Genomic DNA, 19,943 nt, shown 5'->3' with positions numbered 1-19,943 from the left:
TTTTGTTTTTACCTTTTATTTACTTTACATTTTCTGTTTTGTTTTGTTTTCTATTATTGTACTTTTAGTAAAATAGTATCTAAATTAGTATTTCAACTTAGTCCATAGTCACAAGAAGTCTAGTCCTCAAATAAATTAGTTTGACATTTAATTAATCACAAAAGGTTTTTAAAATAATTGTTTTGCTGTTGTTTTATTCATCTTATAGTATTTAAACATTTTATAAAGATGTGGCTTCTCCACCATAATTACCTATACAATATTTGGTTCACTCCGAACATTTTAGTTTTAATATTTGAAAACTTTTATTGTTCGCTTGCTTTTGGATTTGAATTTGAATCGGTTTTGAACTAACGCGGGATTAACAACAGTAACCGTGGTGATGTGGCAACATTAACGTGGGATTACTGTAGCTTGATTATCCGGGCGTCACAGCAAGCAAGCATGAGTCTGAGAAAAGGATGGAACACTTTGCTGGATTAATTAAATGCCCCGTGGCCAACGCATGATGTATGCCACGCTTCTTTCGATCCTGGGTACGTCCTAGGAACCGATTCATCATACATGGATACTTTAGACTTTACGTTACTCCCTTCGTATCAAAATATAAAAAGTTTTTTGACATTTCTTTTTTGCGGGTAAAAAAATCGACGTTTTTTGACATTAACCTCTGTTCAATAATTACTGGTTGCTGCCATGGTTTTAGTTCAAAGTAGTTCCCTGATTGATCAGGATAGTTTATACTACGAGAAAATCAACGTTAATCCAACCTCTTTAGTTTGCAAAGAGCCAACAAGATGTTAAAGATGCGGGTGTTTTTATTTTGCAGGGAAAAACATGCTGGTGTTTTGACTGGACAAAATAATTCAAACAATTTTGTCTAAGAAAATGATGTTCCGTCCCGCAAAAAAAATGTTACTATCAACCAGCTTTTAGTTTTTTTTTTCTTTACAAGTATAACTTTTAATCTATTCATCAACCGTTAAGTTAGTACAAAGAACAACAGAATAAAAAAATACATCTTGATCTGTAGACCACATGACGATGATTACTAGCGTTGGAGCGAGTTTTAGTTTGACGTGGCAATATCGGGGATTCATTTTCTCGTCTTCATAACCGAGTCATTAACTCCGTCAGCGTCACCCTTTGTCTCAAAATGGTTGAGGCCGTTGTTGCCGGCGATTATCAACCCGTCATGCTCATCCATAGGATGACCAACATTTTGTATGCAAGCTCGTGGCCAACTGCTTTACTCCACGAGAGTCAAACTGCTTTGACCAAAAGGTGGGATATTCTACCAACTCAGTATACAAGGCTCAGTTTTTTGGAACCTATCAACTTCTAAACGTAAAAGGTATGAAAAACACTCGTAGAGATCCGAATTGCACTCTTCTCATGCTCTGCATACACATAATTCTCACAACCAGATCCTCTAGGAGTATTATTTTTGAGCGGTATCCTCTAGGCATGTGTAGTGGTTCTCCTCACACGACTCGTCCCGCCATCTATGCCTTGGGCCGTCCTGAATCTGCCGCCCACCTTTGCAAGGACTATCCTTTCACCTCCAAGGTCCGTCGTCTCGCTCAACTGAGGGATGACATTCATCGGCGGTGTCATCGCACAATTCATCTAGCATTGATGCCAAGTTGAACTTTGCATTCCGATATATGGGAAAGAGCAATAGTTTTTTTTTACGATGAAACGGCAAAAGTTACAAGCATAGAAGCCACTTCATCTACACCATGTGAAACATTTGCAAAGAACAGGCCGTCACATTTTCAATGGCACAAGAATGACGCATGTCGAGTTTGCCCACCTCGCCTTTCAAGACATCATCTAGCAGGGCATGGCCTTCAATTTAGACCCTCAAAGTGCTGTGTTAAATTAGGAGTCGGCGTGGAGTTTTTCCATGGGTTTGGGCATTTTCCGTCCAAAGCATGACTACTATTTTTGTTATTATTTTGACTGGGGCAAAGCATGACTACTATGTTTGTCTTCTTCTTGATGAAATGGTCCCTCCTGCCAGCTCATAAAAAAAAGGCTTTCGACTTTATAAACTGAGCCTACCTTCTCCGAGTTGGCAGCGGTTTGGTTTCACCTTTTTGTGGGGGATCTGAGTTTCATCATCCTCAATAGTCCTAAACCAATGGGAGATCCTTCTTCTCTTGTTCACAGGAGTGTTCTGGCAACGGGATCCGCTCCCCACGATTCTTTTCATTCTAGTCATGGCCCTCTACAGAACATTCGATTCTAGAGTTGGTCACTATGGCTGAAACATCACGGAAGATCTGAGCACTTTTTTCATCCCAAATTAAGGGAGGACACCTTTGGGGTATATAATAAAGAAAAAATATTCATCATGCATGGAAAAGCTAGATTCCACATATACTGCATTCTCTGCAATACAGAAGCCTACACCTACCGGCTATTGCATCCTCTGCAGATTCTTCATATCTGAGTGCCGGGAGTAATGGATTGTGCCTCACAAGCACAGAAGCCTATACTACTGCAGCCTCTGCAAATTCTTCATGTCTGATTCCACATCCACCGGGAATTTCAGCATAGCCTTCAGTTTAGTTGCAGCCTCATCAAGGTGATCGATTTCCAGGTATCTTTTGCTTGGGGATGCAAACAGGACTTCGTTCACATCTTCTTCGAGTTGCAGTGAGTATAGGTTTTCAAAGACCTAGATAAATAGAAAATCGTTAAATCTAATAGCTGTAGGAACACATGTGTGCCCTATGCCCTTCTTACCGCTTTCAGTCGTGAAACGGCCATTTCCCTGACTGCAGATGATCGCGCGACTAGATTGATGATGAGGAGACCCCCAGCTGAAAGGAACTTTTTTGCTGACATAAGGAAAGCATCTTCGACAAAGTTTGCTGGGGGGCAAGACAACCCAGAACTGTAACCAGGACTTCAAGTTAGAGTCTATTGAGGTGAACTGTTTGGCAAAAAGAACAGCAATTGATCAGTGGATGACAACAAGGAAAAGTTGAGTGACTGAACCTTAGATCAGATGAATCAACATCAACAATAAGAATTCTAACTGCATCGCTGTCTTTGCCATTTCGTTCAGAATGGGCATTTTCTTCAATGAATTTGATTCCATCCCCCAAATGCACCTAATGCAAGGGAAGGTAAAAAATGTAATGAAGCTCAATGCTACAAATAGCTCATTATCATGCTTGGTAGTTAGTACCGGTACTACTAAGCTCCTAAACATGAATTCCTAGAGGAGGAATGCAGTATTACATTACTTTGAGTACAAGAAAAAAGAGCATTCATCATGCTTTATTCATAGGGAAATGTTGCTTCCGAAAATCATCATAGAGAACGAATATAATATATTACGATCAGAATCATTTAACACATTAAACAGTTGCAATAGACCTTGCTACGCTTTTATGGTCATATGAATAATAAGAACAGCACTGAGAACACTGTATTTTTCAAAGAAAAGAAAATTACTGAAATGTAACATGTATTATTTCGCATAGTTCAAAACACACCTTCAATTGCTCATCCATTGAAAAGCCAAAATATTTCGTCGCGACCTCCTCCATCACGGGGTCCAACTCAACAACCTGTAAATATTGGGAAGCATGATCTCCCAGTTCAATCAGTTGACCAAGAATAGGAAATGTTTCTCTTTACCTCAATATCAAGATGAGGGAGGCATCCACGAAGAAACATTGGTAAACTCCCGGCCCCAAGGCCTACAATAGTGGTACTGACCTACAAAATAAATTGCAGGATACCTAGTATCACAAACTAAACTTAGTGCTTTAACGGAAAATTAATAACTAAGGGTCTTGCAGAGGTTCAGGCATTCAGCATATAATGATATCATATTACTTACCCTTTCTCCAGATGATGCCGCAGCACTCAGAGCAGATGCAACTAAAGAAAGCCCACATATGATACTACTGTGATAAGAGCTACCAAGATAGCTATGGTCGACCCTCAGACTGTCCTTGGATCCTACATATAATAAAAGACCAACCAATTCTGGGCTTAAAGTAAGATAAGAAGTAAAGCCATACCTAATTTTGATTGTCTTATTGCATAGGTGCAGACCAATAATGTTAGTAGGTTTAGAAACATAAAAAAGAGGTAACAACAGTTATCCAACCAGGGTTTGAAATTCTAGATTCACAAACAGTCCAATATCACGGACGGTATCAATTCCAGACAGTTACAGCAGAAATTAGTTTTTCCTGGGCAGTTTGCAACAACAACAACCGAGCCTTTAGTACCAAACAAGTTGGGGTAGACTAGAGGTGAAACCCCAAAACAATTTTCACTTATTTGAATTAAAAATCTGACAAAAATGTTTGCAATTCAGGATTTGTTTTACAGGCAACCTCTAGGAAAAACAGAGGGCCTTTTACTACCAGGATTTTGAACCCTGATTCCAACAGCAAAAGAGAATGCTGGGAAACCGGTCGGTTTTTTCTCTCATTGACAGAAAAAAGGAGGATAGGTACATCAATGCTTGCATCTCAGTTGAGAACAACAAGTAGGATCAACAAGCATTATAAGAGAAAATGGAATGGAGTAAAATCATAAATAATTCGGAGTTCTGCCATTTTTTAAAGGTTTAAAATTACTTTGTCAAGAAAAATTGCAACACTCCGCAAGTACCCAGAGTGAGGGAAGATCAACATGCATCAGCTAGTATCAGATGAATAACTAGACAAATATTACCAAAGTAAACATGTAGAACAAAAATAGTTACAGCAACTGGAAAGAATTCAGAGCATAACTTATACAGGATAATGCCATGCATGAAATGCTCTCTTCATTAATCTAGAAATTAACTGTATTTAAAAATTAAAATGCAAACAGGTTATCAACAAATAGATGTGTTTTGATTGGAAACCTATTGTAAATGTTAGAAAATCAAAATTCCGCAACAAAACTATCAGAATACATAGTCATGACGCCAAGAAGAGGCCTAATGCCGAAAAAAGTAAGCTCAAACCAAAGCCATCAAGGGCATGGACTATTCCACACCATAGCAGTAAAATTGGACATCTAGGTTAACATTAAATAGGAATATACCAGTGAGTCCCTTTTTCTGGCTCTTCTTTTTTGATGATGTAGATGAGTTCTTGGTCTTACTGTCCATCTCATCACTTGGTGATTCTCTCATTAACAATGCTTCAGATTGCACTAAGCCAGAACTTCTTTTAAAAATAAGTCGCCGGAACATTTTTTCAGACATGCAGCTTTGGTCTCCATCAACATTTTCATAAAGAACATCTTCCACAACCATAGGACCTGTTATTTCTGATGTTACCTTCAAATGCACACAAGGAGGTCAGCCGAGGTATTGTGTGTGTGTCATTCGACATTACAGCAAATTAGAGAATCATGCGGCTTTGAAAATTCAAATAAAAGCATATAGATGTATTAGTCCAGTTCCAGCTGCCTCCCTTACTATTACAGTCCTATCTAACAGAATCAAATACATGTCAAACTCTCCAAAGCCAGCTAGGACGAGGTTGATTCTTCATAGGAGGCAGAGACACTCACTGAAAACCCCAAACTGAATCATGCCATCCACAAACAGATGATATCCACACAGCTTTCTGATTCAGTGCAGGAACAGTCAAGACAGGGAACCTAATGCACGTTTCCAGGGAGCCAGCATCTGGTTCTTAGGATATATACTCCAAGAAAATTCATTAGATGGGTCCTCCCAAGCAATTACACAAGTTTACAAATATCTGACAGTTAATTTAATCCAGCCAAATGATAACAAACTCATTCTCAGATAGTTTACTCGATCCAGTGTCCTAGGAAGATCAGTTAGATAATATCACCAAAAAAATTGAACAACACACCAAGCACTATATACATATCTTGTATATAAGATACCATCTGTGGAAGGAAGCATGTCTGTTCAATTTTTTGGAGAGGGTAACATAAACCCTGGTTTCTGGGAGCAGTTCTTTTTTTAACAGGTTTCTGATAGTACTTACCATGCAATAACAGCTTGAAGGGAGGGACAATAGGAGAGAATGAATTCGAGCTGACTAATTCATCATTTTTGGTTTGCATGTGACACTTACATGCTCGTCCTCACAGAGGATGTAGTAGCAGTGAACCAACCATATCTTAAGAAAACCAAGTGATATTCCAAATAACCATCCATAGCCTGGTAAACTAATCAAATGTTTAGGAAACCTCGATTGATGAGGTAAGGCCTTCTGAATCCTGGAGCTACAATACTGATCCTGTGCACGACTGCATGGCACTGTTTATACAGCATCAAGGCAGTGGTCTCCATGACCAATATATGCGAGACTTCGTCGTCAGCCTTCTAGTTTCCAAAACATCTGATGAGTTTTCCTAGGATACAATCCAGTTATTTGGAGTATCAATTAGTAATTGCTAAAGATAGAGCTATGAGCCTAATTGGTTTGCAGCCAAATTTTGGCAAGCCAACTATTGGCACGCGCCAAAAATTAGCGGTCGATTGGTTCGACTCGAACCGTGGGCGCGCCAACAGGCGGCTAGCCAAATATTGGCCGCGTGTCTTCCCCCCACCGCTCACTTTCCCCTCACTGTTCGCCCCAACAGGATATCCCCTTATCCTCCTTCGTCCCAGCCCCAAATCCCTAGCCCCTCCGTTCCACCGTCCGTACCGCCGCCAGCGACCAGAAGCGCTCAAGGACCTCGGCGATCTCCTGCTCCGGTGGGAAATCGTCAACGAACCAGACCAGATCCACCAGAGCAATCAAGGTTAGTTCGTGCCCAAATCTGATGGGTCTTTCCTTCTTTCCCTGTGTACACTTTACCCAATCGCCTGCAGTGTCCTCTCATCTGACGCCACAAGCAGATGTACGTGATTATTGTTTCTAGATGCGAGGGGTACGGGTCTCTCTTAGTTTGCATCTGCAGTCCGCTCTCATCTGACGGGACAAGCAGTGCGCTCTTATCTTCTCTGTCTTGTACTTGGTGCAGGATTCAGGAACGGTTCAGAGTTATTTTAGTACCTTGCATCTGCATAAATCTGAAGCTAAATACCTTGCTTAAAGATTATGCTGGACTAATTGATGCTAGGATATCACTACAACATGTGCCCTCATACTTTTCTACTGCCACGGTGGGAGGGCTGAAACCTAATACTCTCTTCTAATATATTTGAGAGCCTGAAAGACAGAGCAGTATCATCTTGCTTTTGACAATAGAAGTCACACACCTCTGAATAACTTATATATATACACATATTTGAATTTTTTTATGTATTGACAAATTATTTACTATCTGCTTGTACATGCTTTGCATTGCTTTTCCATTTTCTTTTATGCTTATGCATCTTATCTTTACTCAGATGGATAATTCTCAACAACAATATCTATATTACTGTATGTGGAAGCAACGCACACTACTTGTCCTTTTTGTAATGTTGGTCCTTTGGTGGAGCAAGAAAAAAGGGAGGAAGAATAGAGCTAAACGTGTCAAGTATGGTCTACTTGTCAAGAGAGATATTTGGAGGAGTACTGAACTAATTAGACTGATCGACACCTCGGAAAGGACGTGTTTGCGCCAGCTCAGGATGTATCCGGCTGTTTTCTACAAGTTGTGTGCTCACCTTAGGGACAAAAAGCTTTTGGCTGACACAATTCATGTGTCCGTAGAGGAGCAGCTAGCTATGTTTTTGAAAATTGTTGGGCAATATCACACTCATTCCTCTGTAGGATTTGCGTTGTGGCGATCTGAGGAGACAGTGAGTAGGTATTTTAACATTGTCCTACGTGCACTTGTGAAGTTAGCCCGTGAAATAATCTGCACTCGGTCTACAGATACACATGCTAAGATCACTACCAACCCACAGATTTTATCCCTACTTTGAGGTAACTCTACCAGTGTGTTATACTAGTTAATTTCCAAACTAAGTTCGTTCTAATTCACACAAGTTTAATTTTTTTCTAGGGATGTATAGGGGCAGTAGATGGCACCCATATTAGGGCACGTGTGCCTTCAAAATATGTGGACAGGTTTAGGGGCCGCAAGCCATATCCCACACAAAATGTCCTAGCTGCCGTGGATTTCGATCTTAGATTCACGTATGTTCTAGCAGGGTGGGAGGGATCTGCTCATGATTCTGCTGTATTGCATGATGCCCTATCTCGTCCAAACGGTCTCAAAATTCCAGAAGGTAATTGCACATTTTTTAAAAATGTTGTTTAGTTTAAACATAGAAAATTAACTTAAGGTGGTATTCAACTATGTATGTAGGAAAATTTTATTTGGCTGATGCTGGGTATGCCACCAGGCCGGGCATATTGCCACCCTATCGAGGTGTTCGCTATCATCTACAGGAGTTCCATGGTCCGAATCGTCCAACCTGTCCAAAAGAGCTGTTGACCACCGTCATTCCTCACTAAGGACAACGGTCGAGTGAGCCTTTGCAGCTATTAAGAATCGTTTCAAGATTCTTAGTAATAGACCTTTCATACCCTTGAAATCACAACCCAAGGTGGTTATTGCTTGTTGCGTCATTCACAACTGGATTTTAGACAATGGACCCGATGAGTTTGTAGATGACGAACCAACTTGGTACCACCACCTGCCAAGGAGTAGCAATCGTGCCTCCGACCGAGAGAGTGATGTACGCGAGTGGGCAGCCAAGCGTGATTTGATTGCCCAACAGATGTGGAATGATAGAGAGAGATTGGCGAACAAGGATGCTTCAGAGAGCGGGAGTAGTGCTAGTACCATTTGAAAGTACTTTCCTGTAGTACATTTTCCTTATTTAGCAGTTCCATGTTTAGACATTTTGTGCCAATCTAGCTCTGTAATTTTCTTTTCGTGTATTGTGCAATTGTACTTTTATTTTGGAATGTACTGTTGGGTAATGTATGGATTGTTTGTTTGTGCTGAAACCCTTGAATATTCGTTGACATAATAGCATATTGACTTCTGACCTTCATTTATAGAATGGGTGAGCAAAAAGAAGGTGCCAAGACTGAGGTTGCTCGCTCTCGTGATAATTACATGTCATGGAGTGATGATTGTACCAAGTATATGCTTGAGTGGTACATCGAGAAGCAAAGGGACAAGCCACCAACCTTCAAGTGGAAGGCACAACACCATCTACAATGTGCTAATGATTTGAATGACAAGTTTGGAATTACAGCTACAGCAAAACAAGTTGATCGACACTTTAGGTCATTCAAGGAGAAATGGAAGTGGATAAAGCTAGCAAAGGAGAGGAGCGGATATGGTTTCGATAAAGTACTTAACAAATTTAACATTGACAAGTCAGAGAAATCACCAAGCAAGCTTGGTGTAAGTTCGCTCCAACTCACCTTTCTATTTGCATGATTTATAGTTCTCTATGCGATCATTCTTGTTTTTGCTAAACTGATTATCTAGTTTTTATTTTGAAAATGGCATGCTAGTGTTAATAGATATTCCTTTTTTGCATTTACCACTGTCAAAATATTCACTTACACAGATTATTTGGTCTCACCAATTATACACTTGTTTTATAATCATTGTTGTGCACTTTTAGATTGACCAGACTACTCAAACAATTTATTGCATTGACATGCTTTGGTTTATGTTGCAGAAAATAAAATTTAACTACCTTACTCACTCCATCAAGTTTTATCATCTCCTGGAAGAACTGTTTAGTGACTCGTCTCATGCGGATGGCTCACTAGCTATTGATGTGAATGATGCAAGTGAGAATGTGGAATCTGATGGTAGTAGTGAAACAAGCAACCACACATCCACTGCCGAACAAGGTCTTAGTGATTCCGACATGATTGCGCCCAACAGTCCAGCTGAAGGCACTAGCTCAAATCTGAAGCGCAAGCATGTTAAAGCACCACATAAGAAGAAACCAAAGGTCAAGGCGCGTCGAGCCAGCGTGTTAGATGATGATGTGGCAGCGAGCATTGTGAGTCTTGCTGAAACTGTGAAATCTGCTGCCCCTATTCAGCCAATAGCAGTTACAGACCCCAATGCCAATCTTTGGAAACACATTGAGTCGCTAACTATCCCAGCAAATGAGAAGATTGAGTTAGCAGCCTATCTTGCTAAGCCAGAACAAGAAATTTTCCGTGGTTTCCTGAACTGTGCAAGCGTCCAGACTTTTAATGCTTGTGTCCTTGATTATTTCGCGCACAAGTACGACGGCAATGATCGCACAGCTGCTGATCCATCAATCTGAATGACATGTTTGGTGGCTTTCTTTTGGCAAGTGCTTTTGTACTCTACGTAGCTTTTCATGCACTTATGCTAAGTGGAATTCCTGTGCCGTAATGGTGTTTAGAGGGTCTTGCCTTTTGTAATGCATTGGTCTAGCACAAATCTAAATTAAGCTAGTTTGTAAGAAATTTCCTGATGCTTGATGACCTTGTGCATGCTACGTTGCAATATTGCAGTGGTATGATGGTGCTTCTAAATTAGTAAATTATGCCCATGGTATGACAATGGCGTGTAAATTATGTACTGGATTACGTAGGTAACAAATTCCTTGTCGGGACGAGTTATGCATATTTGGTAACAAACCAATTGATATACACTTGTTTTTTGCCAAATATTGGCAAAACATTGACAACCAACCAATTGGTAGCCAAACTTGCCAAATGTTGGCAACTTCCAGCTTTGCCAAAAATAGGCTTGCCAACAATTGGCATGCCAAAAATTGGCTGCAAACCAATCAGCCTCTATTTTCCTATTTATTCCCTACTCAACCTTGGTACAAGTACCAATGAAATTTCTCTTCATGCATCCTAGTCCCTTCGAGTCTTGTCATCCGGCCTCTCTCCAGCCAGTATTTACCCCTATGAACTTTAGCTCGTAACAATGTGAGCTACTATGATCAGTGAGAGTCCAGCGCAGGAGGTATACTAATCATCAATGGTAAAGTGCAACCAAAGTAGTCCAGAAGACAATATGACAAGCCGGCGAATAAAGGTGAAAGCAAAGGTTCTTATCAAGCAACAACTGAACAAGATGTTCAGAACTACTCCCTCCGTTCCAAAATAGATGACTCAACTTTGTACTAACTTAGTACAAGTTGAGTCACCTATTTTGGAACGGAGGGAGTAGACGTTAGACGAGAACACTAGGACTAAAAAGCTTTAGAATGACAAGCAGCTAAACTGGTCCTGGACTTCTGGTTAAACGCGAAACATTATATCTTATCAGCTCACAGCTTGAAACGGTTTGCTCAAGTGACATACTTCAACTTCAAAGGTCTAAACCCCACATGGAATTGTATGCTTACACCCATTTATTTGACAACTGTAATCATATTAAGACATTCACTATGTGCCCATGAATCTATAAAGGAAAAGGCTGCAGTTGAACATCTGTTGGATGAGTTGAAGTGGCTTTTGACTGTTACGGTCTAGCAGTAATGAACTTGATGAGAGAATCTTAGAACAGTACAATCATTAGTAAAAAAACAATTTATCGAGAAACAAATCCAATTCGGACCATGAAATTTGGTAACTGGTACATGTCTGAGTTGAACCCCCCTATCTGAGACCTTCAAGTTTCAAGACCAAATAACTTCAAATGCCAATGTGATGTCGAGGCATATGCCGGTTTCATGAAAGTGGCACATACGACAATATGGATTATTATATGATTTCCAAGGATTTAATCTAAAAGTTCAGCTTACAAAAAAAAAATCAAGCTAGATATGACAGGACACTCACCCACTCCCAAACGCGGATTTCTTAAGAAAAATTACCTGATTAGGCCTATAAAAATTGATCGTCAAATTTTCCTACAGTTTTTCAGTTGTTCAGCCATTCTCTGAACTCAAAATTAGTTTCTAGGATGAAATTAAAGTGGAATCATTAAAATAATCTACACTGTCAGCCATCTTTGCGCCACTTTGCCCAAACCATCCACGTCATACATCACAGCAATGACATAACCCTCAAAACCGTGTTAGGATTCAAGACGGTCAGGTTATGAAACTGAGGGTTAAAAGAAATAGTTAGTGTATTGTGTAGTTGGGGGTTCAACTGTCCAAGATAGACCTTTCCACCAAACTTAGGCTAATTTGGTGATGTTGACCCTAAGAAGAAAGGGCAAGAATCATTGCCACTGGACTAGGGGTACATTTGGTTTACCACCAACACCAGCCTTACCAAAAAATCGGCCCGCCCATGGGATTTGGCCGCCGTTTGGACTGCACCAAAAAATTGGCTCACCCAGTCCGCCCGCATGTTATTCTCGCCAATTCATGGGCGCAGCAAGGGGGTGGAAAACGCTCGCCAAATAATTTGCAGCCTGCTCTTGCCCGCTCTTTACGTGGGTCTCGTTTCATTTTTGCTTTTATACGGTGGTCGCGTCCACTGCTTTTACGGAGGTCTCGCCAAATAATACGGCGGATTAATCGCGTGGGTAGCTGCGTGATGACCGAACAGTTTTTCTTAAGGCAACCGAACAGTTGTTTGGATGGATTTTTTCATTGACAGGTACTCCCTCCGTTCCGAATTACTTGTCGCAGGTATGGATGTATCTAGATGTATTTTAGTTCTAGATACATCCATTTCTACGACGAGTAATTTGGAACGGAGGGAGTAGTTTGGATGGATCAGTCCCGTGTAAGCTCCAGCCTAACATACGTTTTAGTACTGGACTTCCTTTGATCAGAATAAAAAACTTTTACTATTGGACAAATGTTCTCAAAACCAGTACTAATACTCTTCTCTTGCATGTTTATTTTTTGGCATATTATATTTAATTAATTTATATATTACAAAAAACTTATTTTTAATATGTCTCTTTCTTTGTTGGCTCAAGTTACATCCAAATTAAAATCAGATCAAGCACTAATCAATCCAAGTTACTCGTACAAAACATTTGGCAAACCAAATGAAGTCTTAGTGATTTTACCAAAATTTTGGCAAGTACATTGGCTACAATCCAAGCAATGATAACTTACCAAAATTTTGGTCATGCCCTCACTTTGGTCATGCCAATTTTTTGGCTGGGCTAGCTGGGGCACAAACCAAACACACCCTAGATTTCCGGATAAAATTAGACAGTTTGAGTAGAATTTTTTTAGAACATTAACAATACCTCCTGCAGAACATCTCTTTGTTTCACACCATCACTGGCCATCATGAATCTGAATAGGTTTGATGCACCAGCACCCCAAGATAAAAAATCGAAGTAACAAGAATAGTTAGAACAAAGCCAATTGAAAAAGGTCTTACAATAAATAGTTAGAAGAGGGCCAAATAAGAAAAGTTGAGTAGTGATCAATGCACAATGGGTTATTCGGTTGTCATGTGTCAGTGCATTAATTGTAGACAAACCACACACTTACAAGTTTGTTTGCGCGTATTACTATCAAATGTAACAACAATCATCTAGCTATTTCCAAACATAACAGTGCATAGTGATAATGCAGATTTTACTGAATTTCAGCTCAATGTTCAGAACAGAGACTAAGGTAATTGAGAGACTGAGTCGTAATGTACCTCTGCAACTATGATATAACTAGTTAGAGAGTTACCAATTTGATAAAAAATTAAAAACCAGAACAGGGACAACCACATCATTTACTCCGTGTTATTTTTCAGAATTGACAAATACTACCTCCGTCCTGGTTTATTGGCCCCCTTTGTAATGTGTGCCAAATTTTGACAAAATATTTAACTAACAAAATGTTAATGCATGTCAATAAAAATTATATCGTTGGATTCGTATTTGAACATAGTTTCCAATGATATAATTTTTTGTGACATGCATGAACATTTTGTTAGTTAAATTTATGGTCAACATTTGGCACAAAATACAATGGGGACCAATAAACCAGGAGGGAGGTAGTATAAAATTAATTTAACCTACGGTTGCTAGAATGCACACGGATGAGCAAAAAAGAAGAGGGTGTGCCAGTAATTAAGGGATCCAATTGATGTGAGTTGTCATAAGCAAAAAGGCTGGGGTAATAATAATGATGATATATCTTTTCATAAATAGGGTAATGAGCAGAATAAATACATCAAAGTTATTTGGCATTAGCATAATATAATTAAAATAAAATCAATTTTTCTATGGGCCAATGACAGGATACTCTTTCGCCCGAATACATAATGCGAAAGTCTGGCTTAGTTATTTGATGTATTAATTATTTTCTGCACACGATAAAGGCCTACTTGTAGTAGAAAGTACTGACAGAATTTAAAAAAGAAAGCATTGAGACATACGGCATAGGGTCTGTCTCTTCAGGATATTCAGGTTCTAGATCCATAACAAGAGGAGATAAATCCTTCTGCGAATAGCAAAAATATTATGTTACAACCTGACATATAAAAATAGGGGCCTTTAGCAATCGCACAATAATGAGAAACATCACCTTGATAACATCAATGTCAGCACTTGCATGTCTGCTATCGAGGAATACCTAGCACAGCACAAATATAAGCCATGAAAATGAAGCAACATATCCTAGATAGCAAAGAGATAAACACGCAGTCTGCATACCATGATTAGACGAGCAGCCTTTGCACTTTCAACAACAAGCCACTGCCCTTCCTCTGAAGCAAATAACCATTCCTGAGCTCGTGCCTGAAAGAAGGTATTTTCGTTAGCAATCACGAATGGACAGAAGAAGTGATGAACTATTTGAGTACTTCTCTATTTTCTTGGGTACAATATTGAAACATGCGGTGAACGTCAAATGAAAGCTACTGTGGTTAAGCAAAGCCTAGTTGTCAAGATTAGTTGACCAACAGGCCACTCTGACACAGATAAAATACTTCCATTTTGTTGCGGTGGGAAAACAGCAACAGCCATAAATCAGAGACTTAACGAGAATGAGGGATCAACTATATTAAAAACCATACAAGGGTAACAGAAATTTAATTAATTGAAATGGGATCGATGCCAGCATATTTATAGGTTTTATTACAGAGATGAAGCAGGAAATGATGATCAGGAAATTCAAACATATTCAGCAAAGCGTTGCTGGGTGTGCATATCCGTCATCTCTGGACTACTACTGGACTTCAACCAAATTAAGAATATTAAAGATGGAAAATTCTTAATTCCCATTTACATGAAAAAAATGTCATGAATAAGATCCTAATAATGCAGGGGTTAGTCCCATATAATTGTGAGGCCAATCCACTAAGTGAAGTTTGTCTCAGTGATCTGTTCCGAGTCCTGATTGCTCATTACTTAAGGTCTATTAAAACAATAAGATTCCTCATGTGAGGAGAAAAAAATCGTAAAACTTACATCAAAAATGAACAATGAAGATGACAAAAAATCCACAAAGTTCTCCATGCCACTAAATGTTAGAAAACTAACAGCTCCTAAAAAAATTAAGAGGGCTAAAATTTTATAAATCAGTATCAGTTAGTTTGGTTTGAGGAACAGGACTGGAGTGGACCATTCATCAAACCTAGCCACATACTTTGTTTGAGAAATGTAATGGGTTAGCCTGTCAAAACACCTCAACCCTCATAAGCACAGGGATAAAAGAAATATGGGGGATGGGGCCCACCCCAAAAATCATGGGTTAATTGGTTGACAGACCAACACATCTAGCATAAGGCAGTCCCTCAAGTCAAACGACATATACATTAGCATCTGTAGCTCCAACAAATAGCTGCATTTAATCCAGCAGATTCATGATTGCAGTATGATAAGAACGACAGCATTAATCTCATTCAAACACTGAATATGCATGCTTAGCCTGCTGACTTATCCACTTCCCAGGCTGAAAAAACTGTCCTCAAGATGGAATTTCGTTCTTCTACATAAACAATACTCCCTCCATTCCATAATGTAGTGCATATAGATTTTATGAAGTCAAACTTAGCAGACTTTGACCAAGTGAAAACTATCTATATCTACAATACCAAACATAAACAATATTAAAATTTAACTCACAATGTATACAATGATATCCATTTGGTATTCTGATTGTAAATAATTTTCTCTCTAAACATGGTCAAAGTTTTGACTTCTGAAAAAATCTATATGCACCACATTATGGAATGGAGGGAGTAACTTGCTTCAGTAGTCATTATTTGCACTATTATTGTTGTGCACTATGTAACTCTTCCAGGGGGAGCCTTGGCGCAGTGGTAAAGCTGCTGCCTTGTGACCATGAGGTCATGGGTTCAAGTCCTGGAAACAGCCTCTTACAGAAATGTAGGGAAAGGCTGCGTACTATAGACCCAAAGTGGTCGGACCCTTCCCTGGACCCTGCGCAAGCGGGAGCTACATGCACCAGGTTGCCCTTTTATGTAACTCTTCCAGAATCCTAAGCTTCTGTCGAATTGCACAAAGAAGCATTAGCTACATGTCCCTATTTCTTCTCTCTTTGAAGCTTTCTCTTGGGATGTAAAGACGAATACGTGATTACAGCATCCACATCACATCCACAGTGAAATTTGAGTTTATTGACATATTTGTACGGCAATTTCTTATCTCCAGCAATCGGAATTTACAGTAACAATAGAGGGAAATAGAATGGTATGGCATCAACATGATAATAGTCCATGTATACTCTAGTTTGAGGCAACTTTGTGTATCGCGTGGACTCCAATTTGAGGCAACTTCGTGTGTACCACCATAGCACGTTTTCAGGCAATAATAAGAATATGGACACAAAACTAACACATGAATTAAGATCACATAGACAGTAAGATTGGCATAAAATGCATAGATTAAAGGATTAAATCAGTAAGAAAACAAAACAGTCCCAAAGCTGCAAACAGACCCACGTAAATCTTGATCAAGAAATTTTACATTTCTACTGTGTCTCAGTTTTGAAGGTTTACTGCAAGATAGAGGCAATGATTGGCTAAGGAATTCAGCTAAACAGTAATAGTAATAAAAAATACTATAAGGGCACAGGTGCAAATTGACAATATATAACAGACCTTAGGAACAATAAAAACTCCACAGTGGTATGCAAATGTTTCAGTTTGATTCTTGGCATCCATTAAAACAGCTTTGTAGCAATATAGTGAGCTTCCTTGTTCACCGAGAATTAACTGCCTCCTTCGTCCTGGAACAATAACCTTTAGATCTCCAATAGCACCCAGCTGAAGATCTCGCAACGAGAAAAGTATATCAACACCAGAATTGTGTGACTCCCGGATTTTGTTCTCATTTTGCAGAGCATGAATTACAGCATTTGCCTGTAGCACGAACACAGAACATCGAGTAAAATGTAAGTCCTGACAAGAACTTAATTATTTATATTTCATAATATTTACTCCCTCCATTCCATAATGTAGTGCATATAGATTTTTGAAAAGTCAAACCTCACAAACTTTGACCAAGTTTTTGGAGAAAAACATTCATCTAGAATGCCAAGCATATATCATTAGATTCATTATAAGAAGTAGTTTCATATTTTATATATTTGGTATTGTAGATAGAAATAGTTTTCTCTATAAACTTGGTCACAGTTTTACTTCTCAAAATATCTATACGCACTACATTATGGAACAGAGGGAGTATATCAGACGAACATAAGAGTACCTGTTGCATGTTACAGTATTCAGCAGACTGGTCCACTAGTGATTTTATTGTGTGTACAACACCCATCTTCCCTTTTACCATGACCACCATGAAGGTCTGGAAGGCAGACTTGCTAGAGGGTTCACTAGCTATAGCTTGAATAGTCATATCCCATCCAAACCTGAACTCGGACAAAAGTAGGTCTACAAGAGAGAAAGTGGAAAAAAGAGTCTAAACAAAGTTTCAATATTAACTGGTTGATTACATAGAAAATAGTCCATCTGTTATTTTGTAATTGGTATTTTACAATTCATGGAACTTCTTGAAATTTGAGTGACAATATCTTCAGAAGTATCTATATTGGCTGCAGATACATCATACATTGCAATATATCATAGATTTGCTGGTAAAGGCATTTTGAAAATCTCATGACCTTTTTATTTGTACTAATACAGAGCTTAAAACCCAATGGTCACTCACAGAATAACACAGTAAAAGAAGTGTAACTGCCAAATTGGAACCATGTCAAATTCAAAATCACGCATATGCATATGTCAAGTTAAAAGCCAAAAAAATATGGAGAAGGTACAAGGTGGCAACTGCGAAACATCCTGTTGTCAGAAAGTGATTGAAGTTCACCTAAAACATGGGATTCTGCTAGAGTAAAGCACGCAAATTTCCCGCCTAACTTCAAAACCCTCTTGGCCTGCAAAAGGTGCCTGCTTAGTCAGGCATGGCATGAAGAAAATAATATTTCCATCAAGCCTAGTAGATTGCAGCAAGTAGATGGGAGTAAATTTAAACAAACTCAAAATCGAAATACCTCGTCTAGATATTTCATCCCCAGTTTTGTGCCAACCTCCGGCTCCATAAGAGCATCCAATCCTCCCTTATCAAGTATGAAATCAAACGAACCATCTGGAAACTGCCAATTTGGGATGTAAGGCAGCTTCCACAAGAATGTTTGTTACAGGTTGCTAAACAAATAAAGCATAGAAGCCGACAACAAAAATCCTGACAAACGGCACGGGAAATGAGAAGCATAAAGCAATTGAACTTTAATAAAAGTATACTTGGAAACAGCACTAGTGACTTCAGTTCACATGTTAGGTGGAATCATAAATGTTGCCCAGCGGATGTAATACTAAGGTCATTCTGAATAACAACAGGGTAAATATTTCCATTTTGTTTTTAGCTAAAACCAAAAGTATCTTCTGGAAGCAATCTGAGAGAGACAATATATCAGTTCAGTTACAAGACTATGCACTGACAACACACGGATACTCGTCCATGGTAACCTAAACCAGTCGGTTCTACAGGCAGGAAATCTAATTATAGTTATGGTACTGATGTTCATAACAGAAAACGAAGGTGTATCTGTTCTTCATTCAGTGGCTAAAATTGCATTCCATTACAACATCAGGTCCAATCGAGCATTGCAAACTTTGATACTAGCTTCCAACACAATCATTGGTCAGAGTTCAAACCTCGCAATTTTGAATACCAGTAATTAAAGTGAGCGGAGATGTTTCAACTAGAACAAACATCATTACTGTACTCCAACTACAAAAAAAGCTCACTCGGTGTGCCCCCACCAATCCAGCACCAATGAACAGACCAATTCTAAATTGGCACGGTGCAACCGCAATTCATGGACGCAGGAGGCGTACCTGCATGTTGGTCATGTCCATGACGCGCCAACGCATCTGAGGGCGCACACGGGCGTGCCGGCGGAGCATGTCGGCCACGATGACACGGGAGAAGTCGACGTTGGTGATGCGGCGGAACCCCAGGTCGTACAGCTGCTCCGAGAGCGACGAGCTCCCGCACCCCGGGACAAGGATCTCCGTCCCCTCTTCCCCAAGGAGGAGCGACAGGAGCGGGGCCTTGATTTGCGGCCACTCCGCGTACCACTCGAAGCTGTCGCCATCCCCGCGGAGGGCAAAGAACTTGTCCCAGTTCTCCCGCGAAGTAAAGTCGAGCAGCGCGTCGTGGAGCGCCGGCGTGGTAGCCATGGGGTGGCTGCGCGAGCAGAAGACTCAAACCCTAGCTAGGAGAGCAGGGGTTTAGAAGTGGTTGGAGAAACGGCGAGGTTTTCTCGGTTGGGAGCGAGGACGCCAAACGCTTCGACCTCCGAGGGGGGAATTTTGATCATTTGCGCATTGCGCCACTTATTTTGCCTCTAATCATTTCTAAATAAAAAACTTCTAGATGTGTTATTATCTCTATCTCTATATACTCGATTCGTCGGGAAGGCCATGCTCAATACGGCGAAACAGGTACATAAATCTGGATGAATCATGAGCCTCCAAAAATGCTACGGGAGTAGCAGCCCTTCACGAATTTGGCCAATCGGGGTCCACGGAGTGCTCGAGGGATCGGACGAACAAGAATGACCGGGCAATTGACCGGACGGGCAAAATCAGTTATGACGTGAGAGAACTACTAGGATGCACGGTTATAAT

General features: G+C 39.8%; 2 protein-coding genes across 2 annotated transcripts; one reads left to right on the top strand and one right to left on the bottom strand.

Moving 5' to 3' along the window:
* Positions 1-2,337: 2,337 nt before the first annotated feature.
* On the bottom strand, positions 2,338-19,611 carry LOC123189024 (eEF1A lysine and N-terminal methyltransferase). The gene is made up of 16 exons (XM_044601341.1): positions 19,149-19,611; positions 18,302-18,403; positions 18,118-18,184; positions 17,500-17,681; positions 16,893-17,153; positions 14,482-14,565; positions 14,354-14,401; positions 14,205-14,269; positions 13,072-13,120; positions 5,068-5,305; positions 3,863-3,984; positions 3,658-3,738; positions 3,513-3,587; positions 3,010-3,125; positions 2,755-2,905; positions 2,338-2,686 (listed from the first exon to the last, which is right to left on the bottom strand). The coding sequence occupies exons 1-16, from the start codon at positions 19,491-19,493 to the stop codon at positions 2,504-2,506; spliced, it is 2,169 nt and encodes a 722-aa protein (XP_044457276.1). The 5' UTR covers positions 19,494-19,611; the 3' UTR covers positions 2,338-2,503.
* On the top strand, positions 7,350-10,376 carry LOC123189025 (uncharacterized). The gene is made up of 4 exons (XM_044601342.1): positions 7,350-7,868; positions 7,948-8,173; positions 8,254-9,306; positions 9,590-10,376. Exons 3-4 carry the CDS (start codon positions 8,956-8,958, stop codon positions 10,193-10,195), a joined length of 957 nt encoding a protein of 318 aa, XP_044457277.1. The 5' UTR covers positions 7,350-7,868; positions 7,948-8,173; positions 8,254-8,955; the 3' UTR covers positions 10,196-10,376.
* Positions 19,612-19,943: the final 332 nt, after the last annotated feature.

This window comes from Triticum aestivum, chromosome 2A (genome assembly GCF_018294505.1).
Source record: "Triticum aestivum cultivar Chinese Spring chromosome 2A, IWGSC CS RefSeq v2.1, whole genome shotgun sequence".
NCBI lineage: Eukaryota > Viridiplantae > Streptophyta > Magnoliopsida > Poales > Poaceae > Triticum > Triticum aestivum.
Note: the sequence above shows the minus strand (reverse complement) of the source record. Positions and strands in the feature narration are given on the sequence as shown.

Coding starts and splice junctions, on each gene's coding strand:
- LOC123189025 (XM_044601342.1), top strand. CDS start 8,956: ATGGGTGAGCAAAAAGAAGGTGCCAAGACTGAGGTTGCTCGCTCTCGT. Junction 9,307..9,589: donor AATCACCAAGCAAGCTTGGT/GTAAGTTCGCTC, acceptor TTTATGTTGCAG/AAAATAAAATTTAACTACCT.
- LOC123189024 (XM_044601341.1), bottom strand. CDS start 19,493: ATGGCTACCACGCCGGCGCTCCACGACGCGCTGCTCGACTTTACTTCG. Junction 14,270..14,353: donor CTGACATTGATGTTATCAAG/GTGATGTTTCTC, acceptor TGCTATTCGCAG/AAGGATTTATCTCCTCTTGT. Junction 3,588..3,657: donor TCCCTCATCTTGATATTGAG/GTAAAGAGAAAC, acceptor CAATATTTACAG/GTTGTTGAGTTGGACCCCGT.